Here is a 22973-nt window from a genome sequence, read left to right as displayed (position 1 = left end):
AACTGAGCTTTAGACACTCACTAATAACTTTCTAAAACATAACTAGAAGTTAGAAAAATTTGAGCATATAATGCAATCAATTCATGATAGAATCTGGGATATACATGCAGGAAAGGAGAAAGCTCTAAAAAGATTTACTCTTTTGAGAGACCATTTATCCCCACAGATTACATTGTTACAAAATCAGTTGGAGGTATGCTTGATAGCTAAGACCTCATATGACAAGTTTGTGGCTACAAACTTGAATGTAGTAGAGTTACCTGCATATGCTCTATGTGTGCTAATAAGTGTGTCTAATGCACTGAAAGATAGTTGGAAGAAACACCTTACATAGTTGAGGATTACTTCAATGATTGTTTCTCCAAGTTTTGATACAACTTTTAGATTTTAACAAGATTTTTTTTCTTTATTGAGACCCTTTTCATTGATGATAAATGGGGGGAAATAAGAAAAAATGTAATTGTAAGTTATATATAGTTGTATTTTGAAGTATAGTCGTGAGCTTTGCTCCAAGCAAGCTTTGTAATCAGAGTAATAAGAGATGTAATGTTTTTGATGCAAGCTTTGTAATTGAAGTTATAAGAGATGTAATATTTTTGATATTGTTAATGTATATAATTAATTATTATTACACTTTACTTAAGTTTACTTAGGTTAAATGCATTTTTATATAGACACCTAAGAGTACGTGTAGTTATATGAGTTGTCTTGTTGACAACAAAGGAGTTTGCATATTCATCTGAGTTGTCATGTAGACAACAGAGTTGTTTGTACTCTAATTAAGCACATGGTGTCTGCAACATCTCTTTAAGAGATATACCTTGTCATAGCTATCCTTTCATCATCACACTAGCATCTATGCTCAATGGAGGATAATCCACCTCTAGTGCATGTGTGCTTAGTTGTGAGGCTTATCACTTTGCTAACTCCTAGTCATTCTAGAGGCCTTTATATAGAGGAATTTATAGTGTATGTGGACATATGATATTCTCATTATTGTTATTCTGATTATCCATTATTGGTCCATATTGTGCTAGTGTTTGAACCTCTTGATATTGGTTTTATTTTGATCCAAGGAAAATTCTTACATGGTATCAAAGCTAAGGGAATTTCTCTTCACATAGCCATTGGAGACCATTTTTGCTTCACCTCTCAGAGGACCCTGATTTAGATTCAATGTATCAGTAGCTATTGGGAGTGTCTAGAGCCAAAGTGGACCTCACCATTACATTGAAAGCATCAATTTGGTGAATTTTGACTATAAATTTTCCAACCCTAGGTTATAGTCAAATTTGAGGCAATTTTTTTTTTGTAAATTGGCACCTAAAGGCCCGATTTGCAGAATTGGTATAATCATTTCAGATCTCTGAATTTAATTTTTAGATCTGCATATTTTAATTTCTATCTCTACATTTTTCAGAATTTCTCTACAATTATTGTTTGGATTTGTATTATTTTTTTAAAATTATGCAGAATTTTTTTGGCCTATTAAGCCTATAGAGAAGATTTTTTTGTAGGCAACTGGGTGATCAAATCCTGGCACCTGCAAAATATTCTACCAACATATTCCTTCCAACTAGCATTTACAACACATCTCATAACTGACAAAATCATAGTAACCAGCCTAATCAAACTATTGACCAAATTGTAAGCAACCAAGTTTCACCACACAATTCTAGTGGCAACCACCACAACCCAACAAACCACTAACAAAAACCATGACAGGTATCAAATATCAAGTGGCTTTAGGTCATTTCAACATCTTGCAACCCTAGCCTTTTAAACTCCATTGCACTCTAAGTCGAGATTCATTTGGGACTAATCCCGCACCACCCACCAACTCGATTTCCTCCCTTCTACTTGTTTCCCTGTCAATTGAATTCAAAATCTCGTCGGTCAACAGCAAACACCTAGCATCAACTTCTCTGCCCCTATCCCGTGCTCCCACTAATGACATCATACTTTCCAATCTCTAGCACCATCCAACACAACCTGCTACATGGTGGCCCTGTGATACAGTTAGTGCTGATGTAACCTAGCCATGTCACCACCAAACAAATGCTAAGTTAGCCACCCATGGTGCCACATCAAATCTGCCAAGTCAGTATCATACCTGCCACATCATTGTACAACTCTGCTATGTAAGCTAGGCAGTCTTTTTTTGCTAACATCATCCAAAAATTATCTTAAATTTGATAGTCATTTGACCATCACTAGCAGGCCAAATTGCACTATCATGATGGTTGTTTGGACATCAATTTTAACCTCATAGTTTTCAGGGCAAACCCCTCTCCATATGTAGTTTTGATTTGACAGTTCAACTTTGAGAGGCCATATCTTAGTCATCCGGACTCCAAATTAGCTGCAATATTTTTTTTTATTTTTGGCTATAATTTTCTAATTTTTTTAGTGGTGCTATTATTTTCTAGTTTTGGTGCATGAATTTGTCATAAAATTCAGTTTTTGGTGACTATACCTATCCAATCCTACATTTTGCAACTTCAAATGCTTCGTACGGGCTCATCTAGACATATTTCTAGGTTCATTTTTTTTGAAAGTGCATAATTTTTTGTCTACTTTCTAAATCTACAATTAGATTATAGGTTTGTGTCGATAGAAATAACACTTTTAGAAATAGGCCCTTTTTGGCATTGTATTGCTTTGATTAAACTTCAAAATTTTTGTATATTTGAGCTATATTACTAAGTACCAAATTTGAACTCCAAGAGGAGTTTGTAAGCAAAAAAATTAGGAGTCCAATTTTGTCCATTTTGACAAGTGGCCTATTGTAAAACACACTGCATATAAAGTGCCAAAAGCATTCATTTGGGGGGGTTCTTTGATTAAGTGAAAAGGAGGGGTGTGTCTTGTGTTCTTATGTCTCCTTGATATTGTGCTCTTTCTTTTGCATTATGGTTTCTTTTTCTAAGTTAACTCCACATAATTATGCTACTTGGAAAGAAAAGATAAAGGAACCATTGGTTGAAAAAGGTTTACTATGCTATGTAACCAGTGCAACAAAGAAACTTGATGATGATACTAATGAGTCTTGTAAAGAAGATTGTGCATCAAAATGATAAATGGCTCTAGGAACCTTGTTAAAGAATATCCCAAATCTTATCAAATATCACATCAAAAACCTTGACAATCCAATAGAAGTCTGGGGTAAACTTGAAGCATTGTATGGGACAGAGATGAAGATATGGCCTATACCATTGATGACAATCTTCTCAAATTGGATCATAGGAATTTCAAGATTATCTTACCCAAGTAGACATGTATAGGGCACAACTTAAGGATTGTGGTGAACCCATCAAGGAAGGAAAGTTGATCAAACATGTGATGACTCATCTTCCTCCTGAATATGCAGCTTTTGATTCTAGTTATAATACTCACAAGTTAACAATGGGTAGTGTCTTCACTAAGCCTTCATTTGAGTCATTTTTAGGAATGTTGGTCTTAGAACATGAAAAGTTAGTGAGTATGGGAATTCTCTAGTCTTCCAAGACCAAAGCCTTGGTAGCTAATGAAGGGAATCCAAGTGGTAAAAATTCCAACAAGAAGAAAAAGCAGTGGAAGGCTAAGCCACAAGATGACACACAAAAATCTTCCTCTAAACAACAATCTTCCTCGCATCAATATTCCTCCACACAACAATATTCCTCACAACAAGGCAAGTCTTTTTCCAAAAATAATTAGAAGGGGAACAACTTCAACAAAAGGGAGAAGAAAACTTGTGACTATTGTAAGAAGAATGGTCATGACGAACATGAGTGTAAGGATAAGAAGATTGATTAGCTGCTAAACATTGTGAGGAAACATAAAATTGATGTACCAAATGCCTATAAGGATAAGAGATCTTCAACCACTTCAAAAGGTAAGGGACAAGCTTTGGTAGCAAGTACAAACAATTCTGAGGAATGGGTTCTTGATTCAAGAACTAGACATCATATGGGTGCTTCAAGGGAGCATTTTTCCTCTTTGAAACCATCACTTGCACCTTACATCTATGTGAGAAATTATGCAAAAGTGGAAGTTGAAGGAAAAGGGAATGCTGAGTTGGAAAATGGATTCTTCGAGGATGTTCTTCATGTTCCCAATCTTAGCACCAACCTTCTTTCAATCTATCAAATAACTCACTGTGGATGTGGCAACAAAGTAGAGTTCCTTCTTGATTTAGTTGTGGTGAAAAACCTCAAGGATGATTCTATGGTGGCAATTGGAAAGGCTAATCATGAGACAAGACTTTATTCTTTTTCTCATTTTGTGCCTAAGTCTACTTCTCTTGCATTGTTGACCCACTCAAATTCACAAAGTAAGCTATGGCATGAGAGGTTTGGACATCTCAATTACTACTATCTTCAACAACTTAGCAACAAGTATATGGTCATAGGTCTACCTCAAGTCAAGTATTCAAAGGGTGTATGTTTAGGTTGTGAAGTAGCAAGAATCCTGAAGACAAGTTTGATAAGGGAAAGTCTTGGAGAGCTACTGTTGTTCTTGAATTGGTTCATAGTGATGTAGCTGACCCATTTCCAATACCATCATTTGGAAAGGCTCACTATGTTCTCACCTTCATTGATGACTTTTCACACTACACTTGGGTCTTCTTTCTTGCTCATAAGAGTGAAGTGTTTGATAAGTTTATCACCTTCAAAACTCAAGTTGAGAAGCAATCAGGGAAAGCCATCAAGATTCTACAAATAGATAATGGAAGGGAATATGTGAATTCTAGGCTTATAGACTTTTGTACTCATGAGGGTATCAATCTTCAACATTCAATTGCATACACTCCACAATAAAATGGTGTTTCCAAATAGAAAAATAGAACCCTTAAGAAGATGACCACTTGTATGCTACAAACATATGTCTCCACATTAAGTTTTTTGGGTAGAAGCCATGTGTTGTGCCAATTACATCCAAAACAGAAGTCCCCATAAAGCCTTAGATGGAATTACACCTTTTGAGGCTTGGTGTGGAAGAAAACCAAGTGTAAAGCACTTTAAAGTTTCTGGTTGTCTAGCATGGGCAAGGATACCTCCACAAAAATGAAATGCATTGGAACCTCAAAGAAAACCTTGTATATTTTTTGGATATCTTGACCACATTAAGGCACACAAACTCATGGATCCAAAGACACGTGAAATATTTTTTGAGAGGAGTTTTCACTTTGAAGAGACTTGTCCAAGTTTGGCTTCTTCAACTCCTCCTTCTTCCTCCTTCATGGAAAGTGATGATAGTGATGATAGTGACTTGGAAGATGATATTCCTCCAACTTTGACTCATAGGAAACCACCTTCGTAGGGTCCACAAATAGTTGAGGATATTCCCTCTTCTTCTTCCACTAGACCTTGTTGGGCACAATAAACACTTGATTCTATAGGTTCATTGGTGGGGAATCCTTTAGATACTAGGAGGACAAGGTCACAACACAAATCATTTCCACATGCATAGATTTCCATTTCTTCTTATCCACAATCATTTAAGGAATCATTAGGGGTTCCTAAGTGGGACAAGGTCATGGAGGAAGAAATAACTCCTTGATGAAAATCAAAATTTGGGACTTAGTTCCTCTTCCTAAGGGAAGAAAGTTGGTTCGGTGTAAGTGGATCCATCAGACAAAGTTTGTAGCAAATAGAAGTGTGGATAAGCTTAAGGCTAGACTTGTTGCCAAAGGTTTCTCACAAGTTCCTCGTATTGACTATACTGAGACCTTTGCACCGGTAGCTAAGATGAACTCCATTCATTTGACACTAGCTATTGCTACAGCTCATGGTTGGGTGGTTCATTAGATGGATGTGAAGAGTGCATTCTTGAATGGTGATCTTCATTAGGAGATTTATATGGAGCAGCCACAGGGGTTCATATAGGATTCTACTTTGGTTTGTAGATTTAAGAAGTCTATCTATGGTCTTAAGCAGGCTCCTCAGGCTTGGTATGCCAAGATGGATTCCTTTCTACTCTCAGCAAGATTCACTTGGTGTTATTCAAATTCGAATGTCTACATTCTTCAGATGGATGGCTCACATTTGATACTCATGCTTTATCTAGATGACTTGATCATAATAGGAAGTACTTCATCCATCATTGCCAGTATCAAGACTTCTTTGAAAGACATATTTGCTATGATAGACTTGGGTTTACTTCATTATTTCCTTGGTGTTGAGATCACAAAGTCTTCAGCTGGGATCAAACTTTCTCAACCCAAGTATGCTCTTGATTTGATTTCTTGATTTCACATGAGTGACTGCAAGCCTACACCTGCTCCCTTTCTTTCAAATGTCAAGTTAGAGGCCAAGTGTTCCACTCCACTTATTGATGCTACATTGTATAGACATTTGGTTGGGAGTCTCATCTACTTGAAACATACACACCCTGACATAGCTTTTGCAGTTGGCATGGTTTCTTGCTTCATGCAAGAGCAACATGAGCTTCATTCAAAGGTTTCCAAACGCATCTTGTACTATATACAGGCTACACATACACATGGGATACACTATGCAATAGGTACTAGACTTTAGTTGATTAGATATATAGGCTCAGACTATGTAGAAGATCTTGATTCTCACAAGCCTACTTTAGGATACATGTTTCATCTTGGTTTCAGCCCCATTTGTTGGTAGAGTAAGAAGCAAAATACTTCTTCAACTGAGGCTGAGTATCGAGGAGCTATCATTACAGCTACAAAAGCTATTTGTTTACAACATATTTTGAAGGAGTTTGGATTTGACATACCTAAACCCACAGTCATACATTATGATAATCAGAGTGCTATTGAGATCTCAAAACACCCAGTTCAACATCAGCAAATTGAACACATTGAGTTTCATATGCACTACATCAGAGAGTTGATAGATGAGTAGGTCATTGCATTGCAGTATTGTCCTATAGTAGAGCAAGTTACATATATCTTCACCAAACCCTTCACTGAGGTCAAGTATCTTCATTTGCGAGATCTCTTAGGGGTGTAGGATGTTTCAGAAAGGGGAGTCCCTTGCATTCTCTCTTCTTTCTTCTAGGAGGGATCTTTTCCTTACATAAGGTCTTCTTCGCTCTCATCTTCTTTATTGTACTTATCTCTTTTTTTGGTGGAGGTTTTTTCCCATGAGGTTTCCCCTCTTTCTCCATTTTCAGAGAGATTATATTGCATTGCATGTAGAGAATTGCATTTGTACATGGGTACCTAACATGACCTAGTAGTCGAGACCCATCATACATTTTCATCCTATCTTTTGTGAGCTTAAGTGCATTCCCCTAGGTTGCACTTAAGGGGGGTGTTAGTGTAAATAATTAATTATTATTACACTTTACTTAAGTTTACTTAGGTTAAATGCATTTTCATATAGACACCTAGGAGTATGCGTAGTTATATGAGTTGTCTTGTTGACAACATAGGAGTTTGCATATTCATCTAACTTGTCATATAGACAACACAGTTTTTTGTACTCTAATTAAGCACATGGTGTCTACAACATCTCTATATGAGATACATCTTGTCATACTTATCCTCTCATCATCGTACTAACTTTTGTGCTCAATGGAGGATAATCCACCTTTGGTAGATGTGTGCTTAGTTGTGAGGTTTATCACTTTGCTAACTCCTAGTCATTCTAGAGGCCTTTATATACAGACACTTCTAGTGTGTATGGACATATGATATTCTCATTATTTTTATTCTAATAATCCATTATTGGTCCATATTGTGCTAGTGTTTGAGCCTCTTGATCTTGGTGTTATTTTTCCCTAAGGAAAATTCTTACAGATATAATATAAGACATATTGTGTTGTGTTGTGTATGTTTATTTACTTTGATTGGTGTGACAACATCTTTTTTGGGGAACTTAGCCAATTTTCCCAAAAAATTTCCATCAATGCCAAAGGGGGAGATTTTTAGCAATATGACTAATCAATCAAATAAGATGAGATATGTGGTTGTCATTTATGGCAACATATGTTTTGCAGTATAGTTATGATTGTTGTGAAGGAAAATTATCTAAGTATTGAACAATGTTACAATAACATGAGAAGATTTATTGATAGTGGAATATTTCTTTGGAATATTCTCTTGCATAGTTAACCATAGATGCATGATGTCATTCTGATGATGCATACCAGTGCGCATGTCCAGACACGCAACCAAGTTTAAGTTATGAAGGAAATACTGATGTAGATACTTCACAATGCAAAACAGACCAAGTCAGTAGATCACATTGTAAGACTTGAAGAATTGTTTCAATTATTAAATCTTGATGAGCCAACTCTAAGGATGATATGTGAGCCAACTAAAGAATAATTTACTAATATGAATGATATAAGTAAAGAAATTCAAATGTGAAGTTAGTGTTCAATGTGAAGTTATGATGTGTGATTTGAAGTAATGTTATGTGATATGATAATGCGAGATATGATACAAATTGATATATGTGCAGTTACTCCTTGTATGAAGAACTAAAAAACAAAGGAATTGTGAAGTACAACAAGTGATCCATTATTGTATGTATATCTATTCTCTTGAAGAACTTATTATATAATTTCATGTTAGGGCAATGGGCTCTTCTTGCACACATTTGTATATGATCCATCAACTTCTAACAGGGTTGAAGCAACTCCTAACAGGGTTGAGGCTTCTAACAAGGCCTAGTCTCCTAATAGGGACTTGAAACACTATACATTCTTCATAGACTCCTAACAGGGTCAATATCCTTAACCGAATTCTTTATATAGTGAATCATCTTGTGGGTTTCATCCCCACCGAGATTTTCCCTTGGCCAAGGTTTCCCTAGTTAACAAAATATGGTGTTATGAGCTCTCTTTATATATGTTTGTTTATATTGTTCAACATTATTGGTTTACTTTATTATGCATTTGGTAAAGTAATTAATAATATCTAGTTGTGGGCAAAATGATTGAAAATACTAATTCACCCACCCCCCATCCTTCTTAGTATTATCTATTTCTAACAGCATCAATTTGCTCCTTGCTCCCTACATGTATTAATCTAAAACTAAAAGAATCCTAATGTACATAGATGGGACTAGCATTTCACCAATGGTCATTAATTTTCCATGGTGAAATGCAGAGTCAGAGCCAAAAATGTGAGAAAACCCTAAGTTATTGCAAAATTTGGAGTAGTAGTTAGAGAAAATCAAATATCTTGAGTTGTAGGTCAATTCAAGACCTCAAACAAAATGCATTAGAAATGTAATTCACTAGAGAATCCAAATATGTCACCCTCTTAGACCAATCTATCTATATATGTTTGTACACATTTTTTGAACATCAGTTTTGTAGGGAGAACGTTGTATTTTTATTGATTCCAAAGAAAAATTGCAAAGTGTGTCCTACCACCTACTTGAAAGGGCTTATGTAGGCATTCCCAATGGTCATAACAAATTTTCAAACCAAAATTTTCCATTGGAGAGTGAAAATACAAATTATGCAACTTTTTGCTAAAAGTTGCTTGACAATTTTTTAGCAACATTGCAAGAATTGTGCAACTTTTAAAATATTTGATCAAATCATGGTCAAAGCTTATCTAAATGATCCAACATGGATCTAAACATGTTAAAAACATGAAAATAAGGAAATATGCTAAAACTAAGGCTATTTGACTCCTTTGAACAATAGTTGACAAAGGGCTTATAATGTGTCAATCTTGGAACTAGGTCTTACAATTGTGTCAAAATGAATAACCTTCATTCCTAACCTATCCTAATAGTTCCTAGGACCTTGAAGAAGTCCTTGAAGTGTATCAAGACACTTCATTTGTTGAGGGTGCTCCTGCACCAGAAACCTTGTTCAAAGACTCTCATAAATGGGCGACAAAGTGAAAAAAAATGTACAGGTTCTTTTCAAGCAAGAAGAGATTGGCTTCCCTTCCCCTTCATCCTATTCAAGTGGATCAATTTTTTACTCAATAGGGTTTGGATTTCTTTGGTACACCATCTAGTTTTGGTCACAAATGGGTCTTGGCAACCATAGATTATTTCACAAGATGGATAGAGGAAGTAGCCTTGAAGGACATTACATAGGCTTCAATTGTTGAATTCCTTGATGGAATTGTAACCAGGTTTGGTGCCTCTTCAACTATCATATCAGATAATTGTAAGTCCTTTTCTATATCTAACATTGGCTCTTGGGTAGTAGAACATAGCATATATTTGAAAACTTCTTCAAATTATTATTCTCAAGGTAATTGCCTAGCTAAGTCCAACAAGAAAGTCATCTAAATCATCAAGAGAACAATTGAAGATAATTAGAGAGCATGGCATACTAAACTGAGGACCTCTATGTGGGTTGATAGAATTGCACCTAAGAGAGTCATTGACCATTCACCTTTTATGTCATTTTATGGTAGAGAGGCAAGAGTTCCTCCTTCACTTGAGTTTACCTCTTGAATAAACACATTAGTTAGAACTAGCCAACAATGATGCCACGATAGTAAAATTAGCAGAATTAATAGGTCTTGAAGAGGTCGGAAATTAGTCCATGGGGACACTTGGAGCACACCAACAATAAGTCAAATAGAATTATGATAGTAATACTACTTTTAGAGCCCTAGATTGACCTTGTCCTCAAATGAGATGCAGACAAAGGTGAACTAAAGTAGACATTTGAAGCTTGATTTCATGTAGAGTCGCCCTTGTATCATAATAATTGTTTGCAAAGAGGCCAATACTTTTTTTTTTAAAGCTATCAAGGGCTGATGGTCAAATTCTTCCCATTCCAGTCAATAGGACTCACCTTGAACTTTGGTTTTAATGAAGCTTTAGGTCATGTGCACAACATGTCAGATTTCTAATTTTCCAAGAAGTACATGAACACGGCTGTTCTCCCAAAGTGGAAGGTTTTTTTGATTGGTTGCAGAGAGGAAGTTGTAAGTTATATAAAGTTTGACTTCATGCTCAATAGTTTAAAATGATTCATCATCATCGATAACTTGCCACTTTACTGATTAAGCAACGAAGCAATCGATTACTGACGAGATGGGCATTCATTTGAGTGATTTTACGTTTAATCGATGTGATTTCTCCCATCAATTCCTTTTATTTCATCGATAAATGATTTCGATGAGCCTTTGCGTTCATCCAAGAGTCTTTGTGTTCCGTCGACGGAGCTTTCATCGATAAGCAATAGGAGGTGAAGGGCCAATCAGTGGAAAAAATGTGGAAAGGCTTAGTTGAAGGAACACTGGTAGGGCCCATGATTAAAAAACACAAAGAACAAATTTGTGGTCTGCAATACAAATGGCGACGATGAATGAAAGGGGCACACACCTCTACTTGGCCTGAAGCGTCTACCCAGCCGAGAGAATGGCTGTTTAATAGACATTTATTTACTATTTAATATTAAATTAAAATTACAATTCTATTGTATTATAAGTTCTAAAATATTAATAAATTAATATACACGGTCATTTTATCTTTTGGATAGTCATTTCGTACTTGGCCCACTGTTGTCTATGGAGATTAGTTTTCGCTTGCGTACATTTTTCTTCTATCATTGATTTGTCTGGAAAAACATCTCATACCTATCAATTCATGAATTTCAAGGGACTTTCTAATGAATGGCTCATAAGGCACAATACTTGGTGAAGGTTTTACAAATGGGGTTGCAAGTGTAGATGATTTAATCATGGAACAAATTATGTAGTTAAGTACACTCGAGGTGGAGTAGTACTGGGATGAGTGATTTCCCGAGAAATCCCGACGCTTCAACTCTATGAGCATCACCTAGATCCAATGAGTGCTAAGCGTTCCATTCATTCTCATGAGAGATGGGTTCATGGGAACCACTACTCATGAAACATCAATGATACCCCAACCTTTGAAATGACATCAACTACTTCCTTGTCATCTCTAGTCACATAAACTCCTTAGATAAACCTAGCAAAGATTTGATCCTTCAAATATGTTTGTCTAGGTTTTAGACATGTGACTTCCCTTTGGTAATATTATTAATTATGACTAATAAATCTTCTCCAAGATTGAATTTACAAACTTTTAGATCTAATTTTATTTTAAATGCTACAAGGGTTGTCTTGACCTTAGTCTCATTATTGGTTCCTTTCACTCATTTTTTTGCTCCCAACATCAAAATATTGCCTTTCTAGCCTCTCACCACATGTTCAACACTTAAAGACCCCCTAGATTGCTCTTTGAGAGCCTATCGAAGTTGTTTTTTATCCATCTTGTATCAAAAGTGATCAAAGACACCTCTTCTACCTACTTGAAAGGAGGATTAGACCTCAAAGATCCAATAGATCCCACCATATTAAAATAATTAAATATTAAGATTTATTTAAATAAATTTCTTAAATTATTCTTTTAGTATACTCTAATATTGAAGATTTATCTATTACAATTCATTGTAATGTATATGGGGTGTGGACAATTAATAGGACTCAAACTTCTTATATGAAATATTAATGAACCAATTCTTTAAACATTTTCACTATAATATTAGACCTAAGATCACTTTCACTATTAAAGATCCTAAAAAATAAAGATTTCTTCTTGTACCAATTTCTTAAAATTGTATTTAAGATTGTATTTATGTTTGCATATGAATGCAAAGAAAAATATAATATATATTACAATATAATATTAAAACATTCCATCAAAATCAATATTAATGTACAACTTTCACTATTAAACTTAATTTTTTTAATCCTTCCTGTCCAAGTACATAGTGGGAAGAAGCAAGAAAATCCACATCATATATTCTTTCCGCACTACGTGTACTAGGCCAAAGCAAAAACACAGTCACTGGGCGGTGGAACGTCCATCAGGTCTTCAATCCGTGCCAGTCTTTTTGTCTTTTCAGAATAAAATTTCTGCATACGTCCAACAGGGCCGGTGGAAAGTTTCTTCAAGTTTTCCAAAGAGAAAATGATGGGCACTTTGATGTTTTTCAAGATTTGTCCTTATCTAAAGCCACTTTTAGTACACAGATGAATTCGTATTTGTAATGCTAGATGCAGTGAGGGGAGATTCAATGAATCCTCTGATGATTAAATTGTCTTATTATTGTTAATATGAAATTGTGTTGCTCTCAGTTTTTTTCCATTATGATTAAAAACTAATTCAGATACTATGTATGTCGGAATGAGATCCCCTGTCTATGATCTCATGGATTCATATATTCATGGCCCCTTAAAAATGTTTCATTTGATTGATTCTTATTGCCGAGTAGTACTTACGCTGGAGCGAGATCTAAATAATGTTTGATGAATCCAAGAATTAATCGATAGTTTTCCTTTTCCCCTTTCACTATGGAGTTATTGACAGCAATGACTTCATTAATGGCGATTATGGCCTTGAGGCAGACAGTAGTGCATGGACTGATGCAAGCATATGCAAGCCTCCCTCTTGAGATCCGAGTTGCTTTCAACAGATTCATTCATCGCATTCTCAGTTGGTTCTCAGCCTACAGCCACTTTGAAATCATGGATGTAGATGGTGTCAACACAAATGAGCTTTACAGCGATGTACAACTTCACCTCACCAACTCTCCATCCATCTCTGCAACTAGAATCAGCAGGGCAAGGAATTCAAGCTCTTTTTCCTTCAGTCTTGCTGACAATGGCAAGTTTGATGACAAATACAATGGTGTTTCCATCTGGTGGGAGCACAGAGTGACCCAGAGGCAGAGCAACTCATTTTCATGGAGGCCACTGCCAGAGGAAAAGAGGGCATTTGTTCTATGGATTCCCAGGAAGAACACTGAGACTATCTTGACACCATATTTGGAACACATTGTAGAGCATGCTTCAGAGATCAGAAGAAAGAAGAGAGACCGTTTGTACAAGTGTATGGATACTTACCCCATACTTGCATGTGTATGGTGTGTGTGTTTTCTTATTGTATGGCATTTCTGATGTGTTTAAGGAAGGGAGTCGTAGTCACCTGCTTAGTCAGGATCTACACGATGCAACACTTCTTGCCATTGCTTGTTTAGTTTAGCATTATATATATTGTATGTACATGCATGGTTTTTCTGCAGGTTGTAGGTACCGGGTATCGACTTCCCTGAATTGCCAGGATGAGCATACCCTATTATACTATCTCAATGATAAGAGAAGGGAGATAAGTTCTCAAGTCCAAATCCCAAACCCTAAAACCATTTGTCCTAGTGAGTTAGGACAAGTATCAGAGTTGAGCACCCACTGAATGTGTCGGATGACATATTTTGTGATTTTTAATCCTTTAGACTGATTTTGTATGAATTGTCATATGATGGGTTTTCATATTTTATCATGAAGGCCTATGGTGAATTTTCTGTTAATTAAATTTTAACAAATAGATTTAATTAATAAATTAATTATTTGAGAAGATTAAATATCATGATTTTGATATTTTGATTATAATTAATTCAAGGAAAATTAATTGAGAGAAAAGAATTAAATAAAAAGAAAATTAGAAAATTAAAATAAATAATAATTATAAAATACTTATAAATTAATAAACAAATAATAATAATAAAAGTTATTAAATTAAAATGGGAGTTATAAATATTTAAATGGAAATTAATTAAAAAGTAATTGGAGTTATAAGTTTGCTTGGAAATTAACGTATTTCTCCATTTTTTTCATGTGTCAACAACACGGGGGTTAGTGCATCAATTGAGCACATGGTGTCTACAACCCTAGGGCTTATCAAAAAGGTTGGAAAAGGCCCATGCTTAGTTGGTGACACTTTCTAGCTAGTTCTAGAAGCATTCTAGAGGTTTCTTGAGAGCTCTTTATATATTCGGGCATCCCTTAGAAGCTGGGATATAGTGTGGATAGTGTGGATAGCGTGGATAGTGTGGATAGCATGGAGAACAAGTGAAGCATTGGAGGATTTGAGAAATTCTGAAGAAGGGGAGCTTGCTCTGCGGGTTATCTGAGGAAGAGCGAGTTAGCATCATAATTCAGGTAGATTCTTGTGATTTCACTTATGTTATTTCCGCATCTTGCTTTCCCCTGTCTTCTTCGTGTTTTCCATATGTCTTCATTATGCATTTTCAATTTGGGTAATTAAAATTTATTTGAGGATTTTATATGCTTAGATCTAAAAATGACACGGGCTAGGGTTGCAATTCATGGACAAACCCATTAGAATTAGTTATCAAAATTTTTTAAAATAAACAAGTTTCATAGAGAGATTCTGAAAATGAAAGCTTGTATTTATAAATTATCATTTTTATAAATATATTGTGATTCTGTATATTATTTATATATATACATACATACATACATACATACATACATACATACATACATATATATATATATATATATATACATACATATGTATATATATAATCTATTCATATGAATTAAAAGTCGGATACCTGACTATGGGCGGAAACATTTTAATAAACGTATTTCGCAATTATAAAATTGCACTGCGATTATTTGTTTTGAAAAAATATATATTTATGCACATTTGGGTGGGGGCAGAATCGCACCCCGTACCCGTGCTCAGAGTGGTCGCGCAGTACCTGCTATGCAGCATACCCGCAACAGTAATAGTCGCAGGGTACCCACGGCAGGTGTCACTTCGGTGACAGCCGACGGCTAAGGCAATTAGGCTTGTTAAAAGAAAATTTGTTATTCGATTTTTATTATTATGTGATATGAATTGAAATTAATAATATTCAGTTTTTTTTATAAAATGTGAAAATAATATTATATATTATATATGTATAAATGTATATATGTATATATTTAAATATAAATATATATATATGTGTGTATATGTAATATGTAAATATGTTATTAAAAGTTTTAAAATTGTTGATAAAAGATTTAAGAATTCATCTTTTATAATGATGAATAGTTTTGTAATTTTATAATTTTAACTATTAAGTATTAATTAATAGTTTTAGATTATAAAATATGTAAGTATAAGAAAATTTAGTGGGGAAACGTTTTTAAAATAATATAATTGGAAATCGAAGTTTAGAGGGAACTTTTAATCTATTCAAAAATAGTACATGGGAAAAAACGTATATAAGGGTTCTTTAAATTCTTTCTCTAAACTTGGAAACATAAACTGAAATTTGGCATTTGAATTTAAATTTGAACACTTAGCAAAACCAAAACATGTGTTTACATTGTGTATTCCTTATGCCAATGTTTTGGGTTTTGGGTTGACTAGTGTTGACTAGTATAGGACGTCTACTAGAGGCTTGGGGGTTATGTGATTGTGATGTCATGATGATGTTTTATTTCTCGATCTTTATAAACCCAACCATGATTATGTGATGGAATGCTCTATGTATTGGTTGTGTTTACTGATTGTTAAAGTTGAGAATCTTATGTTTGAGACCCTTGACTTAACCATTATTTTTGGTCATCAATCAGTTATCCTTGGTTATATTCTAGTCACCATGATGGGACTAATATGTGGATTTATTCTTGATGATGTCATGTTGTGACATGTATGACTCAACCATTTTGGAGTCTTCGATCAGTATGTTTTTGAGATATTCTTGGTTGCCTGTTGAGAACCAATGGATATGATGATCTATTTTGAGATATATTCTGGTTATTAAGAACCAATGGATACTTTGATTATCAGTGATACTTCAGTTGCCAATAGAGAGTTGTTGTAGTCATGATTTTCTATGGATGTTTCTCATGGAGATTTGATGCTTTTATGCATATTCGATGATTTTTTCATGGATACTTGATGATTCTTATTATGGATATTTGATGATTTTATGGACTTTCTTTATGATTATGATACCATGAGCATTAGGGTAGGATATCTGCATGTAGTGTCGGGAAGTGGCTTGCAATGGGGGCTAGGGCCCTAAGAGGCTGCCAGGGTAACTCATTGTAAGTTGGATTAATAAGTGATAACATTCACACTTAATACTAACTGAATGAACCTAAAAAGATAAGAGTTTTGGTTCTCGCCCATGCCTTGAGTGCTTGTATAGGCTAGGATGGGAGTAGAGAGAATGCATGGTTGCGACCTTGCATTCCATAGTATGCCTTGTCAGTATGAAAGGATACTAGTGGCCGCATGAGATCTGTATGGACCCGTGGAGTTTAGCTAACTGCCAAGGTAACTTGTACGAGATAAATGCGATGACACTTTCTCACTTGCATAGTAGGTTCGTACATGTCAATGTGTGCCTTTGGGAAGTAGATGTTTGTTTTGTGATTGGAACCTTTGAGTTAGTATACCTGGACTTTAGAGACTTGTGCTATGTGATTTTTGATAGCCTGTTTGGGACTTGAGATTATCTCCTCAGGACGGTGGGAGTGGACCACTTAGGTACCACGTGGTCGGGTGGTAGTGTATTTTCTACTCTTATCATTTGAGATTCATTGAGACATCGTGGTTGATGCGTCTTTCCTGATGGTGGATATGTATCCTTTCATTGATGATTAGCATATGTTAGATGATGTTATCTTATGCTTATATTTGCATGTTAGATTAATTTCTACATATGATGTTGTATTTATTAGGAGTGACATTCCTACTATGTTAATACCAATGATCTCTTCGGTGATTTGGGATGTTACGCACAGAGGGATGGCTAGGGCCCACGATGGTCTAATGATGCTATTAACGGTTGGGAGGAACCGTGCACTTAGTTTATTTTATTTGATCTTTATGATGGATTTAAATGACTTTATGATGATGTATCATTAGTATCATGTGATTATCTTTACTTTGATGTATCATGGATTAGAATAGGATGATGTACCTTATTCTACATATGTATCTTCTTTTAAGCCTTCATACCCTGTGGCATGTGTAGAGGATGAATGAGCATTTGGATATGTAATAATTGAACATTGGACTTATCACTACTATTTTATGTGGATGTCATACTAGATGGATTCATGTATGTAATCCAATGTTAAGGGATCTTAAAGAATGCAACCTATTGTGCATATTATGTTTACTCTCTAGATGGACATTGCTATTGCTTCCGTTATTGTGGATAAGTTATATGTGGTATTTACTTTCATGTAATTAAAAAAAAAAAAAAAAAATTTACCAAACTTAGTGAAATTCTAGGTTAATTCTTTGGATCCCTTGGCGGGGCATTACATCAAGAGCCTACCATGCAAACTCCACATCCTACCTTGTCCTTAGAAGTGGATCCATGTCAAGAGGATCTAAAAAAATATAAAGATCAAGATCAAGAACCCTCTCATATCCCTCAAGATTTCATCCCTCCATCTGATGAGTTGCATAGTCCTCCATCTCCCATATCATGCACCTCTACTAAGCAAGATAAATATATTCCTTCCACCATCCCTAAGGAGATTATTAAATACCAAGAGAAGGATAGTTTTCCTATGATACCTAAAATTCCTTTTGAAGAGAAATTTTTCCCCTCACCCTCTTGTTCTACCTCACTATATTCACTTTAAAACTATACTCAAGCTTTAGATACTCCTGTCAAAGGTATTAATCCTATAACACTTACTCATAAATCTATTGATGGAATTGGTCATGTTGCTAACTCTTTAAAGATGTTGATATCCCTACTCATGGTGCATTCACATTTTCTAAATCTATCCTTGGTCCCTATCTATCTAAGATAAAACCTTTTGACCTTCCATCCATATTGGGACCCTATGTTCCTTTATCTCCTACTTCCACTCTTAGCTGATTACACGTTCCTCCTACCCTACCCCAAGATCAAAAAAGATACACATACTTGAACTCTTCACATCCACCTTTCCATCTAAACTAGTCATATTGACCTCATTCATCCATAAGTCCCAAGTCCTTTGAAAGAAATTTGGATAATCGAATCAAGCACAAATACATGAATCCATCCTCAAAAGTTCACTATGTATCCTCTAATAGACATGTGAATGTCAAGAAGGGAAATACACAAAAGAGACAAAAAAGGTTCACTATTCAAAGAGCTCAACCAAGGAAAGTATGGGTTCTTAAACCTATTATTGAAGAAATGCATTCCAAAGCATGTAATGAAAAATCAAAAGCTATATGGATTCCCAAGTCTCTTTTGAAGGATTTGAATATTGAAAACAAATCAAAGTTGACATTCAAGTTTCCAAAGGATTCCACTCCATCTTCTTCCCAACATCTTCCTAAAAAGGTTTGAAAGCTTTCTACTCCACCCCTCTCCAAAATGGCTTTGCTACCTCATATATCTAGGCCTCAATCTATTTCATCCATGATTTCCCCATCATTCCATCACCCTTCAAGGTGTGTGTCAATGTTGATCTTGCTTAATATCTCATCCACCTTCATGAAATCCTTTAAATATTATGCCTACTTGCTATCCTTTCTTATTTTAGTCTTCCAAAACCAACAACCTCATCCTCCATCTTCCTCTCATTTTCCTATCATTTCCCTTCCATTACCTTATCAACATCTTTGAGTGTTCCTTGCTATGGCCTTGGCTTGTCATAACTTTTTAATCTTATAGGAGTACTATTCAAAATGAAAAAAGGCTTGAATTCTTTCCAAAAGATTTTAAAATCCAAAAAAAGAAGTTCCTTGGTGAAAACTTGGAAATAAGCACCTTGGTAGAAAAATTAAAGAAAAATAAATCCATCCTATGATGAAAACCTAGCAAACAGATGTCATGTGTAATTCTTCCATCAATGAAACCCTATCATGATCTTGCTTATCCTTCAGATGTCCTCATTCCCAAAGTCATTCACTCATAACCTCCATAAAAAACTTTTCTATCCTATTCAATTAACCCTTTGGTATTGATCAACGAAAGAAAGAAGAAAACTCAGTTCTTAGCAATCTCTTGACATGGTCATTTTCTTTAATTAGTTACACGACACCCTTTATTACACCATGAGCTTATATTGTTATATCTTTTTCCCAAGCTTGGGTAATCTTGTGAAGACTTTCCTTGAGGGTAAAATTCACCACTTCATACTCCTTTCCTATCTATCTCCACTTATCCACCAGCTTGCTACTACATCTCATCCTAGACCTTGCTAGACACTGGAACAAAATCAAGGTAATCCTTCTTGAGAGCTAGTAATCTCCAAAAAAAGTTCTAAAAATTTGAAAATATCCCTAAAAAATCTAAAATTTGCAAAAGTCCTAAAAAAAAAATCTATTTTCTTTGTGAAAACTTAGCAATAGGTGCCTTGGAAATGACAAAAAAAAAATTGAAAATTCAAAAAATTCCAAAAAAATGGAAAAATACAAAAATACAAAAAATTGAAAAATAAGAAAAAGTATCATTCCTCTTGCAGAAGATCTCTTAAGCTTCAGTCACTTGTTGTTCTATTTGTGTCTATCTATTGTTTCTTACTTTTCTTTTGAGATTCCTCTCATGGAATATCTCTCTCACGTTAGTCACCAGTTGTCCTATTTGTGTTTGTCTATTGTCACTCAATCTTACTCAAGTTCTTCTTACTAAAGTTTCCTCTTTGACTTTAGTCACCAATTGTTCTGACTATGTCTGTCTATTGTCATCACCCTACTGAAGAGATTTCTTTCAAACATGTTCTAAACATTGACACTTGACATTAATCCTATTACATAAAAACATTGAACTCAAAAATAATAAATTTGTTTGAGATATGCTGATCTTTTCTTTGTTTGTTTCTCTTTTGTTTTATCATGTCTCTTTGAGCAACTTGATGATCTCCTTTTCGACTAGAGAAGAAAGGCCTAGGGGCATGACCTTTTCTTTTCTTTCTATTTGTGGTTTAGTTCCAAATAATCTGAAGCATCCATATAAGAGGGGTGTCCACTATAAGAGCCTCCATATTGTATTAAATGATCGTGTCTACCTCGACTCCTTTTATATCGATAAATTAGTGAGATTGGTTCTTCTCCTTGCTTATTGGAGTGAACTCTTCATGCTAAAGTAAATATTGATACTCATCCTACTAAGCGAATGTATGGGTCACTGCGAGTATATCTAGCACACTTTTGTCTTAGGTTATGAATGCAAGGGTCATTGTGGACAAAATACTTACTAATTACTTAGCATAAGAAGGATCTCTCGTATGTCTGGTGTGTCTACATGAAAGAACCATTTTGGTCATCATAACATTTATGTTATGATGCTTATGTTAACTTGCTACATTAAAAGGGACAAATTTTCTAGTCATGTTGGATTCTTGCACCTCGAATGCTTACATTTAATCTCGACAAAACTAGAACAGATGTCCTATCCATATTACTATGATTGCAATGTCAGTGGGGATTGTATGACATCTAGGGTTTCTCTATACACTCAGTGATGATAATTGTTGAAGCTTGGTAACCAGACCTAGGGTTGTATCTAGTTTAAGGTTGCATCTAGCATAGGGTTGCATTGCGTAAGCACATGGTTTGATTGCAAATTTTCTTGCATCCTTTCTAATGAGGGATTGTCAACTTCTTCAAAGCATCATGTTCTTTATGACTACACAAATGATCAATTAATCACCCTCTTGGCTACTTTGGCTACTCTAAACTCATTTTTCAGTATCAAATTCAAAATTTGACACACTTTGATAGCTCAAAATTGCATTTTAAAATTTTGGGACTAACATGATCAAATTCTTGTGCAGTCTAATTTTTATGATACTTTGTGAATCTTGGAATCTTTTCAAACCACAATTTCTTCAAATTTTCTAAAAATTCTAGAAAAAGTGAACTCTATCAACCTTTGGTCAAACTTGGTCTTCTAGACCTTGAAGTCACTTCAAATCGACTCTAATTTTCTTTTGATCATTATAATCTCTTCTACATTCTACTGAATCTTGAATTTCTTTTGTATCTCTTTATATACTACTTTACGTTATATTTTTGGCATGTCATCTTTCAATTTTGCTCCCAAGGGGGCAGGATGATTACATCATTGTATCTTTCAAAATTGGTTTCAAATCAATCTGAATCTTCATCACTTGGGGCATCTTTTTCCCATCTTATGCCCTCATTAGTCAGGGCATCTCATTACTCAAGGTATCTTATTCCTTTCGATCTCACATTTATGTCATATGTCGCATCTTTTGATCAGTTAATCACATCTTATAACATTTATAGTTAGAGTTCAATGGCTAAGTATTAGGATAGTCTAAACCCTGACTCATGAGGATCAAGCCTCATTCTGGGGATGATTCTATGACTCCTGATTAGATCTTGTTATCTTTTATTCATCCTGATATCTAGGTGTTCTATCTAGATCCCTTAAGGTTAAGCTTGGTTTTGGAGGTTAAGCTTGGTTTTGGAGATAATCTTTAAAAGCTTATTCATCTTAGGCATCTAGGTGTTCTATCTGGATCCCTTAAGGTTAAGCTCCATTCTAGAGATATTCTTTAAAAGCTTATTCATCTCGGTATCTAGGTGTTCTATTTGGATCCCTTAAGGTTAAGCTCTACTCTGGAGACAATCTTTAAAAGCCTTTTCATCTTAGGTACAGAGGTGTTCTATCTAGATCCCTTAAGGTTAAGCTATGTTCTAGAGATAATCTTTAAAAGCTTGTCAATCTCGATATCTAGGTGTTCTATCTAGATCCATTAAGGTTAAGCTCTGTTTTGGAGATAATCTTTAAAAGCTTATTCATATTAGGTATCTAGGTGTTTTATATAGATCCCTTAAGGTTAAGCTCCATTCTGGAGATAATCTTTAAAATCTTATCAATCTTGGTATCTAGGTGTTCTAGATCTAAATCCCTTAAGGTTAAGCTCCATTTTGGAGATAATCTTTAAAAGGTTATTAATCTCGATATCTAGGTGTTCTATCTAGATCCCTTAAGGTTAAGCTTCGTTCTAGAGATAATAATTAAAATCCTATTCATCTTAGGTATCTAGGTGTTCTATCTAGATCGCTTAAGGTTAAGCTCCATTTTGAAGATGATCTTCAAAAGCTTATCAATCTCGATATCTAGGTGTTTTATATGGATCCCTTAAGGTTAAGCTCCATTCTGGAGATAACCTTTAAAAGCTTATCAATTAGTCTCCATGTCATCAATTTTGAAACCAATCTTAGTATCTAGGTGTTCTATTTGGACCCCCTATGGTT

At 35.0% G+C, this 22973-nt stretch overlaps 1 protein-coding gene across 1 annotated transcript; it reads left to right on the top strand.

The window, feature by feature from the left end:
- Positions 1-12995: 12995 nt before the first annotated feature.
- On the top strand, positions 12996-17812 carry LOC149564782 (AAA-ATPase At5g57480-like). The gene is made up of 2 exons (XM_089818372.1): positions 12996-13811; positions 17468-17812. Coding segments are annotated over exons 1-2 (540 nt in total). The 5' UTR covers positions 12996-13273; the 3' UTR covers positions 17470-17812.
- The last annotated feature ends 5161 nt before the right edge of the window (positions 17813-22973 follow it).

This window comes from Cupressus sempervirens, chromosome 3, assembly GCF_028749045.1.
Source record: "Cupressus sempervirens isolate cs-2001-9-10 chromosome 3, ASM2874904v1, whole genome shotgun sequence".
Lineage (NCBI taxonomy): Eukaryota > Viridiplantae > Streptophyta > Pinopsida > Cupressales > Cupressaceae > Cupressus > Cupressus sempervirens.
This window is presented reverse-complemented; position numbering and strand designations above follow the sequence as displayed.

Excerpts from the sequence above, each read along its gene's own strand:
- LOC149564782 (XM_089818372.1), top strand. The coding sequence starts at position 13,274 with ATGGAGTTATTGACAGCAATGACTTCATTAATGGCGATTATGGCCTTG.